The sequence below is a fragment of the Peromyscus maniculatus genome, chromosome 21, assembly GCF_049852395.1.
Source record: "Peromyscus maniculatus bairdii isolate BWxNUB_F1_BW_parent chromosome 21, HU_Pman_BW_mat_3.1, whole genome shotgun sequence".
In the NCBI taxonomy this organism is placed as follows: domain Eukaryota; kingdom Metazoa; phylum Chordata; class Mammalia; order Rodentia; family Cricetidae; genus Peromyscus; species Peromyscus maniculatus.
The window spans coordinates 5,146,703-5,160,747 of NC_134872.1; the positions used below are offsets into that span (position 1 = coordinate 5,146,703).

Genomic DNA, 14,045 nt, shown 5'->3' on the forward strand with positions numbered 1-14,045 from the left:
ATCTCTCAGGCCACCTAGGCATGTGTACTTGCAGGGCTGGAGTGAGAGACTTGAGCTGTCCTGAGTCTGTGGTAGAGGGCCAGACAGGATGTCTGCTACAGGATGCCTGTCTCCACACTTAACTGCATATCCTGGTGTCTCCCCAGCTGCTCCTACACAACAGGGAGCCTGAGGACCCTCACTGGGTTGTGGAGCTGCGGCTGGGAGGGTCCTATGTCCCCCTGCTTGGGAGATGCCCTGGTTCATGCCATGCAGCATGCCTGCTCAGCAGACAGGCCCCATGATGGCCACTGAGTCAGGTTCAAACAGGGAGAGTGGAGAACTGGGCAGCTTTATTGACGAGGCTCAGGTACGTGGGCGGGACAAGACCCGAGCCCAGGCTTTATGCTTCTCCTCTGGCCTCGTGGGTGCAAACTTCTCCTGGAGTTTCTTCCACACGCTCTTATCCATCTCCTGAAATTCTTCCAGGGTGTCTGCACAGGGAGAGACAGAACACTGATGTCACAGGCTGTCCCCAGAAGAGCCCCCTTCGCTTTCTAGTGGCCCAGGCACTGGGTCTGTGCGGTGAAAGGCAGTTCAGTGGTTACCCGAAACATGGCAGGCAGTGATGGGACACACGCATCAGGGTTACCTGACCACCCCATCAGCACCACAGATGTACACTTCCTGCCCAATCCACAGGAACTTGCAAAGAAACAGCCCCAATTTTCTTCAATCCGGGCCACTCTATTGTCAGCCTTAGCTGTAGGCACCGAGGCAGAGGGAGGCAAGCCCTTAGCTCCGGAAGCATCCAGATGAGGAGCCGCCAGGCTCAGCAGTGTGGGTCTCTGCAGGCTGGAGGGAGAGGATGGACGCCTCCCCGCACCCCCAGTCCCTGAACCCCTGCAATCTTGAGTTCAACTCTAAAACTAGGACAAGACCACAAACCTCCCAAGCTGGGTTTGTGGCAATCGGACTGGTCAGCCTTCACGGTGGTGGTGGTGGTGGTGGTGTGTGTGTGTATGTATGTGCACATGCAGAGAGCCATGTTTAAGAACCACACACAGGAGCCGGGCAGTTGTACTTCCACCACTCCTGAGGCAGATCTCTGGGAGTTTGAAGCTAGCCTGGTCTACATAATGAGTTCCAGGACAGCCAGAGCTACACAGAGAAACCCTGTCTTAACCCCACCCCAACACACACACATCATGATCCAAGCAGTTCTTCCCTAAGCTGAGTTTGGGTCTGGTGGTTTTTCTCAGAGTGTCCTGTGCACAGGACACCCAACAGCATTCTGGCCTCTGTCCACCAAGGCCAGCACGGCCCCACCCACAACCACAAGTGCCTCTGGACATGGCTCACATCTATGGGGCAGAGAGCTATAGTCGGCCAAGAACTCTCCTCAGGCTGGGTGCTGGTGGCGGCAGCGCACGCCTTCAATCCCAGCACTCAGGAGGCAGAGGCAGGCGGATCTCTGTGAGTTCAAGGCCAGCCTGGTCTACAGAGTGAGATCCAGGACAGGCTCCAAAACTACACAGAGAAACCCTGTCTCAGAAAAACAAAACAAAAAAAGAACTCCCCTCAGCCAAGAGCCCGTGACATAGCATTTTACAGTTCATAGATATTAAACTTAGATCCTATCACGGTACTGCTTACCTTTCAGGGACTTGATTTTAACAAAAGCGCTGGCTTGAATGACTGTGTGGGTATGTGGCTCCACATCAGTTGGGGCACTGTGTGGCAGCCACCAGCACAGCCTCCCACCCTGCGACTTTCACACAGTCCAGATCCCCAAACAAGGCCCAAAGTGTGACACTGGGATCCCTGCCCTCTGACACACTAAGGTGGCCACACTGCAGGCCTGGCTGGTCCTCTGTGTATGTGGATCCTTGTTCAGGTGGTCCTGGCTCCACACAGTTACAACAAAAACATGAGGCCTGCTGTGCACACATTGTTGGAGTTTCCTGGGCTGACTAGAAGCCAGACCAGAAGTTACCATGCTGCCTGCCACCCGCCCAGAGGCTTCCTGAAGTCTAGCAGAAGGGATAAGCACAGGCCGGTGGGGACCCGCGTCCATACTAAGTTCATTCTCAGGACCCTCAAAGACACTCCCTCCATCACCGCTGGTGATGACATCATCAGGGACGGAGTAAAGAGAGGCCTGCTCTCCTGAGACCCAGCAGATGCCACAGGTTCCCATTTGCTCAGAAGGGTAAGAATTCTAGAAGGTCAAATCTCCACTGCCAAAAGGAAGAAGAAATTTCTAGAGTACCAGACAGCCAGCGTTTCAGGGCCATGCCCTCACTGAAAAGGTTAGCCTATTTTTATATACAATATCCTTGGCAGTAAAAATAGCAATTTTCCAGTACCTACCTGCTCTGACCCTGCCCCCACCCCGCCACCCTTTCAGCGACAATGGAAATGGGGAAATAGGGAGGGGCTGACTGGCAGGGGTTTCCTTCCTACCAACTGGGTTCTAGCATGAGTCCTAAACAGACCTCTTAGATGCATATCGAACCTGCAGACCACATCTCCTGGGACAGATAACTCACAGGCGGATATCCCCATACTCATTTACTGAATGGCTTTTTGTTTTAATTAAAAGCCTCATTGTTTATAAAGCCCCCTTAGGACCATAAAAATAAAATTATTTTCCTTCCATCCTGATTCCAATGACTTCCATTTGGCAAATATGTGGTCCCTTGTTCCCAGGCACCAGTCTTGAATTAAAAGTATAAAGATGATTTTCTCTTCTAAGTAATGCCTTTGACCTTTTCCATATTCTGTGGCTTAAAACACACCAGCCCTGTAGCTTAGGCTTTCCTCTGAGCTATTCCTCAAGGCTTTTGATCACACACAACTGTCTTATTAGGCAATCCTTCTCAGCCTTCAAGTGCACAGCAAACCACCCAGGGAGGGCAGCCGCGTCTCCTACCTGTGGACAGGATCAGCTTGTACTCTTCCACGGACAGACCGCTGAAGCTGGTGTCTCTGGGGCGAGGGTACTGGCACAGGGCAGGAGAGAAAGGACACATTAGCTCTGCAGGACACTGGCCCGGCTGCAATTGACCTGGGCCCTGGGCACGGGAGCCAGAACCTGAGGAGGAACAGCGCCACCTGGAGGCCAGGACTCTCACACACACAAGCCAGAACTGTGGAGAACTGAGAGGCAGGCCCAGGACTCGGAATTTCTAACTACTACTCCCAGGTGACACCCACAGAGCTGCTCAGGACCACACTCAGTAGATGGCATTTGGAAGGAATCCCTTTTGTACACAGGCTCTTCCATTTGGTCATGTCTATTTATGGAGCTACTGAGCATATTTTTCAAGTCTGGAAAAACCACACTACATGCATTTTGACAGTAATCATGTCAAGGCTGAAGAGGAGCAGAGCTAGGTGTGACAGGGCTGTTCCAGCACTCCATCTTTATCAGCATGTGACATCAATTCCATCACCGAGTGGGAAATACGAACAGGAGGCACATGGCTTTTATTCAGCAGACCTTTAAAGGCCTCTGCCAGGCACCATTGTTGGCTTAGCTGAAAGCACTGGTTACACTTGAACCACAATTCACACAACACCGTATAATCAGGCTTCACCCGTTGACTGGCCCTCCCATCGGAGGCTGGGACCAAAGCCTGCGCCCACTCACCTTGTGTTTATAGTAGTTTGAATGCAGTCGTGCTAAGCTTTCGTACATCTGATCACAGGCCTCGGGTTCTGCCACCTGAAAGACAGCGGGCCCGAGAAGTGAGCGGAGGAGGTGGCCCCTCGCTGCACCTCCACCTCCAGGGAGGGCTCTGTGTAATAATGCATTCAGAGGAAGCACTGGAGTCCCAGCTCTGTGGGAAGCAAACCTCCCCGCAGCTCCTGCTAGGAGAAGCCACCTTAGTGGATGAAAAGTCCCACTTCACCCACCCTCAACCTGCAGGGTCCCCAAGCCCTCAAAAAGCAAACCAGTGTTCAGCAGCTCTGTGCACCTTGGGAACCACCATGCCAGCTACAGGTTGCAAAGAACATGCTGGGGCAGTGTGAGTTCCAGGGATCCAGAAGGAAGCTCAAGAGATGGCAGGGGAAGAGGAGCGAGCCCTCTGGCTGGAAGGGACCATGTGAATGAGGAGAGGACGCAGGGTGTTGCCATGGAGGCTGCAGGGCACCTGGGTCTGCCCGAGGTCCAGGAGAGAGAGAGAGAGAGAGAGAGAGAGAGAGAGAGAGAGAGAGAGAGAGAGAGAGAAGAAGGAGGAGGAGGAGCAGCAGCAGCAGCAGCAGCAGCAGCAGCAGCAGCAGCAGCAGCAGCAGCAGCAGGCGCACGCTTCGTGAAATGAGATCAGTACGAAGTAGATTAAATACTCTTTATGAAAGACCAAACAACCACAAATGAATAAACGAAACCTCCAGCATTTCATCTCTAAGCAAGGAGCTGCTAAGACTGCAAGGAAGAGCATCTGGGGTGCAGGGCACACCCGCAGCCCCAGCACTTTGGCAGGGGAGTCTGAAGTCAGCCTGGGCTGTAGAGCAGACGCAGTCTGAGAGGAAAGGAAGCCATGGTGCAAAGCAGGTGAACCAAGGAGGACCAAGACAGACTGCGCTGTGTGCAGCCAGGAGGAGGCGACCCAGAGCACAGGCCTGAAGGAGGCGGCCAGAGAGAGCACAGGCCTGAAGGAGGCGGCCAGAGAGAGCACAGGCCTGAAGGAGGCGGCCAGAGCACAGGCCTGAAGGAGGCGGCCAGAGAGAGCACAGGCCTGAAGGAGGCGGCCAGAGCACAGGCCTGAAGGAGGCAAGGGAAACACCAAGGGAGGAGGCAGGCCTCTGCTGGGAGCCGCTCATCTTTAACCCTTCCCTTTCCCCACCCTTGCCGTCTGTCTACACCTCATTACTTTTCTCTGCCAGGAATTCTGAAAGCCCTCAGAACAAACTCTTTCATAGTTTTCCCAGAATTCAAATGATGGCTTTTTTTCTGACTGAAATCCTTTCTTGAAGAGCAAGCATATAAATAAATCAGGAGTTAAGCATTTCGGCGAGGCAGCCCTCTTCTGCCTGTGTGTCAAATGAAGTCCCAGCACTCAGCCAGCGCAGCCCAGACCTGCTTTCCTTCCTACCGGGCGTACCCCGCTCAAGGTCGGCAGGGCTGTCCAGAAGGCCACCGGAGGGGACAGAGCGGTGGGCTGGTAGAGACTGGGGTCAGCTATGTGACAAAGACTAACTAATTTCAGGGTACAAAACAGAGGGGAATGTGGGGCTAGCACCCGCCCCCCCCCCCCCCCCCGGCAGTTCTCCCCGACAAGGGCCAGCAGGACTAGACAGCAGCCATGCTCTGCAGGGAGGAAGTACTTAGCACACTGATGCCTCTTTGGTGGTGTGTGTATGGGGGGGGGGGTGCACACAGGGTCTCTGTGTAGTTCTGGCTGTCCTGGAACTCACTACGCACTATGTAGAACCAGGATGTCACTGAAGTCACAGAGATGCTCCTGCCTCTGCCTTCTGAATGCTAGGATCAATGGTGTGTGCTGTGGGATGGTCTGTGTGTGCTCTGATTGGTCAATAAATAAAACACTGATTGGCCAGTGTCCAGGCAGGAAGTATAGGCGGGACTAACATAGAGGAGAAAGGAGGGAACAGGAAGACAGAGGGAGACACTGCCAGCCGCTGCCATGACAAGCAGCATGTGAAGATACCGGTAAGCCACGGGCCACGTGGCAAGGTACAGATTTATAGAAATGGATTAAGATGTAAGAACTAGCGGTTGGGGATTTAGCTCAATGGTGGAGGCAAGTGCAAGGCCCTGGGTTCGGTCCTCAGCTCTGGGAAAAAAAAAAAAAAAAAAAGATGTAAGAACTAGATAGCTAGAAGCCTGAGCCATTAGGCTAAACAGTTTAAATAATATAAGCGTCTGTGTGTTTATTTTATAAGTGGGCTGTCGGGGCTTGGCGGACCGACCCAGAGAGAAAACTCTCCAGCTCCAGGTGTGGGCCACATGACTGCTGGCACCTGCTTCTGAGTAGGCGTGGGTAACAGCTACTCAGAAGACAGCACACAAACCCAAGCTCTGGGCCGAGGATACAGAACGAAACCCTGTCTCAAGCCAAGTACAGGGTCAGGGAGACAGTTCTGCCGTTAACATGCTTGCTTTGCAGGCATGAGGATGCAGGTTCAATGCCCAGAACCTGTGCAAAGGCTGGGTACTGAGGCACACACTCATCATTAGTTGTGGTACTTGGCAGATGGAGACAGGTGGATCTCTGTGGCTCACTGGCTGGCCTGCCTAGCCTACTCAGCGAGTTCCAGGGCAGAGAGAACCTGCCTCAAATAAATAAATAAATAAATAAATAAATAAATAAGTAGAAAGAAAACGGTGGACAGTACTGGAGGAACCACATCAGAAGCTGTCCTCTGACCTCCACACGTGTATGTGCAAATGTGCGCACACACACCCCTCCACATGTGCAGCTGCACACTCACAAACAGCAGTCACACAACACCTAAACACCAAACAGAAAGGGTCATTTTCTCTGCTTGTGCTCTCCACACCTGTGCTGACTGTCCATCACAAACTCCACAGTCTGCACAGAGTATCTCCACGCATGGCCTTGGTGTGAGCAGCAGGGGCCTTGCAGGGAGCAAAGGCCTCTGTGGCTGCAGGACAGTGGGGACCAGCTGCCCTGGTGGGATCCTGGCCTCATTGTTCACTAGCTGTAAGATGTTGTGAAAGTCACTGACCCTCGGCCCATTCACTGAAAGAAAGCTGCCATGTTCCTTTCCCATTCCCTGAACACACCCATTCTTGTGAACATCTGATTACTCCTAAGGCCCTCTTGCCCCGTAACGCTTGGGCATGTGCTCCTGGGATCCAGATGTTCTCTCGTGTAATCACACAGGACAACTAATGCTGATACAATGCCATTTATCTAATAATCTGTGCCCACAGTCCAATCCTGGCCACTGTCTGGGGAGACCCTCACAGGACAGAGGACCACCTACTGCAGTCCACTGTCCTGTGCCAATCACCTTTCATCCTGGGCCTCAGCCTCTCTCATGTATTGCCACTTTTCATGTATACTGGTGAACCTGACTTTAAAAAAGAAGTGAGGGGCTGGAGAGATGGCTCAGAGGTTAAGAGCACACTGGCTGCTCTTCCAGAGGTCCTGAGTTCAATTCCCAGCAACCACGTGGTGGCTTCACAACCATCCATACTGAGATCTGGTGCCCTCTTCTGACCTGCAGGTGTCTATGCAGACAGAACACTGTATACATAATAAATAAATCTTTTTAAAAAAAGTGATAATAATAGCCTCTACCTCCAAGGGTGGTGAGGGGCTGAAGGAGGTGACATGGCTGCTCCTGGCCTGGAACTTCAGGGAGTGGGGCCAGTGTGCGTTAGGATTATCAGCACAGTACTGGGGCCAACTTTTCAATACAAATATGGAAGAGAGCACTGCTCAGACCAATACAAAGCACACAGGTGTGTAATGTGCCGTGGCCCATGCAGCAGGAACCAAGGAAGAATGGAGAAACATTCAGCAGAGGTCAGCTGGAACACAGCCCAGAAGGATCCCAGGAGTGGGCCTGAGTGGCCAGTGCATCTGGCAGGAGTGACTGGGATGGAGGCACGACGGTGGGAACCACGGGGGTCTTGCCGGCCCACACCGGACCTGACCCTGACACCTCTGGGCACTAAGCACTCCACGGCCCGGCAAGGGGGCTCTACCAAAGGCTGATCATCTGCACCCATCCCTCCCACCCCCAAGCGGCCTCCCTCCCAGGCCTCTCCTGGGCAAACCCACACTCTAACCAGACCCGAGCCCCAGCAGGTCTCCCCACAGACACAGCCCTGATCCTCCCCCAGCTGCTCTGCTTCTTCCTGCCCCCCAGCAACCAGGGAGTCTCACCCTGTCAACTCACTCGCCCCTGACAGCAGCAGCAGACAGGATGAACGAAGAGGCCAGGGCCTTGAATGCACAAATGAAGTGACCCCGGGAACCCTCAACCTCCTCAGTGCCCTGTCCCTCAGGCCTATAATCTCTGAACTCTCTGTGACCTGCTGACGCCGGGAGGTAGGAGGATGGTGAGTTCAAGGCCATCCTGGGGGTCTAGTTAACACAATGCAAAATTATCTGTCATCTAATTTCCCACTAGGTCAGGTGTTTACGATTACAGAAGGCTGTAGAAGCAGCCCATGCAATATGCCAATTTCTAGCAAATTCTTATTGCCTGAGGAGAGACAGCAAGAACAGGTCCCATTCCAGGATCCATGTTACATCTAACTCTAGCTCAGCAATTAAAATCTAGTTTTGTTTGCTACTTAACAGCTACCAACGGGATCTCTGTCTCATTCCCGAAACCTCACCCCACACCTACCTACACCTTACACTCCAGTCAGAGATCCCAGCACAGACACTGTGGAACCTGGAACACCCAGCATTTCTGAAATGTCTTCTGGGTTTTAGGAAAGACTCCTACATACAAAGCTTTAAGTTACCTGAATTTTGCATTTGCACCTAATGAGATTATGGACATTTTGGGACAAAGAGCCGCACATGGGCGTTATGAAAAATTCAACACTGTTCCCTGAACACGAATGAAATGGAGGCTCCGAGACAAGTGCCCTTTACAGCTCCATCTCGTTCCCTCTGCATTTCCCTGCTCAGCCGTCAGTAAATTTCTCTTTACCATATTAAACTTTTATACATACAAATCTACATCAGTGCCGTAGGCACTGATTTCAATTTTCAAAATTGAATTTTGGGTGGTGACAGCAATTTGTACAGCGGCCCCTGTTGCAGTCACACACGGGAAGCATAAGCACATTGGAAGGGCGCCACAGACTGTTCGGCTAATTAAGGTGGGGCTGGATCTGGTCCAGGAGGCCCTGTGAGGAGAAGGCTTCCGGACTCTGTAATGAACTTCTGACATGAGCCATGCCGTCGAGGAGCACATTCCCGTCAGTGCACCTGGACGTTCATCTCTTAAGCACCTTCTGTGGAGAGTGCATGCTGGGGACAGACTGTGAGGGACAGGGGAAGCAGGCAGTCGGGCTGAGGGGACAAGAGACACGCACGGGAAAGCTGTGTGGAGCGGAGTGACCGAGTCAGGGAAGAGCAGCACTGCAGAGGTGACCAGGACCGCGGCAGTAAGGATGGAGTGTCACACAGGGCACAGCAGACACAAGTTCGTCCAAGCCTGAGCAGTAGGTGGTCCAAGCTGTTTCAGGAGAGAGGGCTTCCGTGGCCGGGGCCACCAGACCACTGGCAGGCTGTGTTTGGGTTTCTGGTGTGGAGCACAGCAGTTCAGTCACTAGGGTCTCAGGATTAACAGACAAGCTCTGAAGGCAAAGCAGGGGCCGGAGAGGGCAGGCTCTGGGCATGCTATACTGCTGGGTGGTGAGGGGCAAGGCTGGGAAGCCAGGCTGCACCTGGATACCCAGAGCTGGCCGGCCCGCACCGAAGGCTCAGAGTTCCTGCCAATGCCCAGGAGGCAGCAGGCCAGTTCTAAAGGTGTCCGAGGGAGTGGTGACCATTGGAAGCAGCCATTCACCTCTGAGAGGAACAGCCATGTACACCCGCAGCTCTCTGCTCCAACACTCTGATCCCACCCACTCCAACCGAGGTGAGTCAAGACAAAGACACAAAGTGCTAGAGGTCACTGAGCTCACAACCCACCTCTGTAGTGCCTTCAAGTTACGAAGAGCACAATCTGTCCTTAGACCACAAACCCAAAATCTGATTTGGTGGCTGAAGTACACACCAACAACACTGAGATGCCTTCTCTGTGGTCATCACATGCCAGGCCCCATTGAGGTGCCGAGGATCAGGCTTCAGCTGGATGACTACACACCTTGGATTCCCTTTGAGGAGGTGGGGGGGGGCTGTTTTCTTTGCTAGAAACCCAGCAAAGCCTGACGTCTTTCCCCTTGGCCCATCATCGAACCCTTCATAAAACACAACTTCCACGGCCTGTGCAGGACAGGCAGCAGCGTCTCCAGGCCCTTCCCAGAGCTGGCCTGAGCTGGCTGGGCTGGGCTGGCAGAGCTTTCGGAGTGCTACCCTGCAGCTGATTCTGAGATCTGCTCTTTGCCTGCAGTTCAGTCAATAAGCACAGCTGCTTGCCCCTCCCCCACGCCGAGACTCTTTTGTGAAGCTCTAGGTGCTGCAGGGAATGAGAACTCTTTTAAGGAACCTATTCAGTGGAGACAAGACCCATAAGCATGAACTTCAAAAGGGAACAAGAGGAAGGAAGGTGGTAGAGGAGGTCCAAGTGTTCCGGCTCCCCCGCTGCCATCTCCCCTCCCGGTGGGTTTGGGGTGGGCCCGAGAGAGGCCCCAAAGGGCAACCTCTGGTGGCTTAGAGAGAGGCAAGGGTTTGTGCTCACTCAGGCCTGCGGTCTGAGTCACTAATTGGCCTTCTGTGCTGGTGTCCCGCCGAGCAGAAGCACCTTTCTTCTGGCTGCACTGGGGAGGCAGGGATCCGGCAAAGAGAATGTGCCTGAGGTTCATTCTCTGCCCCAGCAGTGAATGGGAGGGGGGAGGGAGGAGGGACTCGATGTTCACGGGGAACTTCACAGGGGTCTCTCAAGAGGACTGACCACAGGGCACCTGCTGATGCCTGGGCCCCGCAGACCAGGGCACTGGCTGGGCGTCAAGGGACCTGGCTCAGCCGTTTTACTTTTCTGATTTGATTTCAATGTAAGAATCGGGACAATGATGGCTACTTCACTTGGTGGCACAAAGGATAAAATCAGATGAGATGTGCCAAGTGCTCCAAGCACCTTTTACATCCTTGTTAGACCACAGGAAGCCAAGAGGCCGAGAGGATGCGGGTCTCCACACAGCTGCTCCACCTCCTCCAGTGCCGCGTTCTGGACAAGTGGCAGAAAGGCGGGGGACACAGCCACCAGCCACCCCCAGGGTCTCATCCCGCCTTCTGCTGTCGGTTTAATGAAGCGTCTCTCAGAACCACCTTTCTTTCTCAAGGTCTTTTCTAAGTGATGGGGGTGGAGGTGGCAGTGACTCACACACTGTTCTCTGTCCCAGCCAAGGACTGCTCCCTCCAAAAATTGCCACCAAGATTTACTAAGCCCAGGCAGGCTCAATTTCAGGTGACATCAGGATGAGCTATGACAAAGGTCGTGAGTAATGTGCCCACTGCCACCACGACACCCTAATTCACTCTACCAAAAACACATCCATCAGCTGTGGCAGAACCGTCAGTGAAGGCCCGACCTGCATCTGCAGCTATGACTCAAGTCTGTGTGGGCCTCAGCTGATCAGAAACTGTGTCCCTAGGTGATGACAAAGGAAGACAACTCCCAAAGAGAGAGCTCTCCCCTCCCTGCTGGCTGTATTATGCTAACAATCAAGTGGGTGAGTGTCAGTCTCTCCCTCTAGCCTCTGGCTGCCCAACTAAGGTACTTGGGGGCGAGGAGCAGACCTCACCTGCGTCAGCAGTGCCTGGGACTCCTCAAACCACGGAGTTTATCACGTGAGTCTGCATGCAGGACACAGAAGCCGGCCTCCCACCTCAGCACGTCTTCCAACTTCTGCTACATGTGGGACAGGACTAGAGATGACTGGCCTCACAAACCACAACCGCTGCTTGTTCATTCAGATACTCACTGGATGCTTTTGTGTGCCAATAACCACATCGGACATGGTGGATGGGGGTGTGTGTGTGTGTCCATCCCTATTCTCAGGAGGCTCAGACTATAAATTAGGGAGCACAGCTCTCGAAAGCCCATGGGGTTTGCCTCAAGATCCGTGTGATATGGGTCAGTGAAGACCACTAAGCACCATGTGAGGACCTAGTGCACAGAGTGACCGCCCCTGACTCACAGAGGTCCACATTACTAACAGCAGTCTAGTCACGAGGATGCCACTGGCAGGCCCTCACTCGTGAGGTGGGCTGGTCTAGCTGCACTGTCCCCATGTTCCTGCTTTGGCAGGTCGTAGTCCGGTTTCACAGGTCATTTGTTTGGCCAGTACGTGCCCTGTGCATCTCACTTGACACCTCTGACCTCTTGCCTAAGCCCCACGCTCAAATAACCTCCTGCCTCCTTGACATTTCCACTTGGAAATGTCTACTCGGCATCTCAGGCTCAAAGCATCTAACATCAAATGTGCGATGTTCTTCCCACACCCCACCTGTTCCTCATCTAGTCTTTCCCATTTGAGTAAATGGCACCCAGCTGCTCAAGCCAAAAAAAGCAAAGGGGGAAATCTAGGTGCTGTCCTTGGTTCCTCCTTCCTTCCACCCCACAGCCTGCACGGCCATGCTGTTAATGTGACTTGCACAATCCGAACTGCTCCAGTTACTCCCACCCCCTGGGCCCCCGCCCCTATCCAAAGGGCCAGCATCTCCTCTTGGGCCACCCCAGCGGGCTCTCTGCGGCCTCCCTGTTTCTCTTGCCCTCTAAAACCCATCTGCCGCGGCACCAGAGAAACCTTTTAAAATCAGGTCACACCCGTCCCCTGATGTAATGTCCCCGGTGGCTTCTCACTGGCCTTACGGTAAGACCGGCGCCTGGTCGGGGCCTTGAAGACCGAATGGGAGGACTGGAGCGGTGGCCGGGCAGCTGACACGAATCCAGGTTCAAGTCCTAGCACCCACGCGGTGGCTCACAACCACCAGTAACTTCAGCTCCAGGGGATCCAACGCCCTCTGGCCTCTGTGGGCACTGCACTAACATGGTGCAGGGACATACGGGTAGGCAAAACACCCACACACATTTAAAACAAAAACTGTACGGTGCCTGGCTCCTGCCCTTCTTCAGCTTCAAATCTTAGCTGTGGACACACCATTCACTACCCTTCACTCTGGCTTGCTTGCTTCCGAGGGGCGGCGTTCGCTGTCTTCTCCACTGAGCCTCACCTACGTATGTTCCTCAGGCAAGCCCCAGGCACACCACATTTCCTGTGATCGCAGAACTTACTGGGGCTGTCTTATGCGTCTACTTGTTCCCTGTGTCCTGTTCATTCAAAGCCACATGGGGTGGGACTGGAAGGATGGCTCAGCGGTTAAGAGCCCTGGCTGCTCTTCCAGAGGTCCTGAGTTCAATTCCCAGCAACCACATGGTGGCTCACAACCATCTGTAATGAGATCTGGTGCCCTCTGCTGGCATGAAGGCAGCATGCAGACAGAACTCTGTATACATAATAAATACATAAACCCTAAAAAAAAAATTAAAAGCCCCCTGGGGCAGGACCCTGCCTAATCCCTGCTGTCTAACTGGAACCTAACCCCGTCCGTGGCAAGTGGCCGTGCTTGATAAGGGAACCTCCGCCAGAGGCGAGCGAGAAGGCCTGCTGCTCACACCAGGGTCCTGGGTGGACGCCCCAAACCCGCTGCACAGTTTTGCAGGCCGAGAGGACGAGGGGTCCGGCTGGAGCCTTGCGGAAGTCCTTGGGGGCAGGCTCGGCTCGCACACACCCTGACCATGTTACGGCCCTACACGTCGGTTCTTTGGTGGCATCCGGACCTCTGGGCGCCCCGCCGGCCACTGGGCGAAGGCGTCGCACTCCACGGCCCGCAGGAAGGTGGGGACCGCGCGCACGTGCCGCCGGTCACGGGGCCGGCGCATGCGCACACACACACACCCGCCGCCCCTCGCTCGACGCCTCCCACCTCCTCCCCTCCGGTCACCTGGGTGTTCTCTCCCTCCCGAAAGGCCTGTGCTACCCGCTTCCGCAGGTAAGCGCCCAGGTCCCGGCCCCGTTTGGTCTCGTCCACTGGCCATTCCTCACAGAGCTTAAGGAAACGACGGTAGCGGAGAGCGGCCATCTTGGGCCCCGCTTGCCCCGCCCCTGGGGGAGGAGTCGAGGCCGCGGGCGGCGCGTGCGCAGGAAGGCGCGCTGGCTTCCGCCGGCGGACATGCGCAGTTTCGCCGGCGGCTTGCCGCCCTCCAGGCAGGGGCGCTGCTCACCAGTGAGTGGGAGCCCTGAGCTCCTTAGTCGCCGTCCAGGAACTCGCCCAGCTCCCAGGGGCAAAGCAGCCGCGCTGTACCCTGGAGACCGCTTTGCTTTTCGTTTTCAATGACTTCACAAGCTCGAGACTGAAAAAGCCTCCCCCGAGACC

At 54.4% G+C, this 14,045-nt stretch overlaps 1 protein-coding gene across 1 annotated transcript; it reads right to left on the reverse strand.

The window, feature by feature from the left end:
• Window positions 1-312: 312 nt before the first annotated feature.
• On the reverse strand, window positions 313-13,786 carry Uqcc2 (ubiquinol-cytochrome c reductase complex assembly factor 2). The gene is made up of 4 exons (XM_006996586.3): window positions 13,614-13,786; window positions 3,635-3,709; window positions 2,915-2,984; window positions 313-473 (listed from the first exon to the last, which is right to left on the reverse strand). Exons 1-4 carry the CDS (start codon window positions 13,749-13,751, stop codon window positions 346-348), a joined length of 411 nt encoding a protein of 136 aa, XP_006996648.1. The 5' UTR covers window positions 13,752-13,786; the 3' UTR covers window positions 313-345.
• Between the last annotated feature and the right edge of the window lie 259 nt (window positions 13,787-14,045).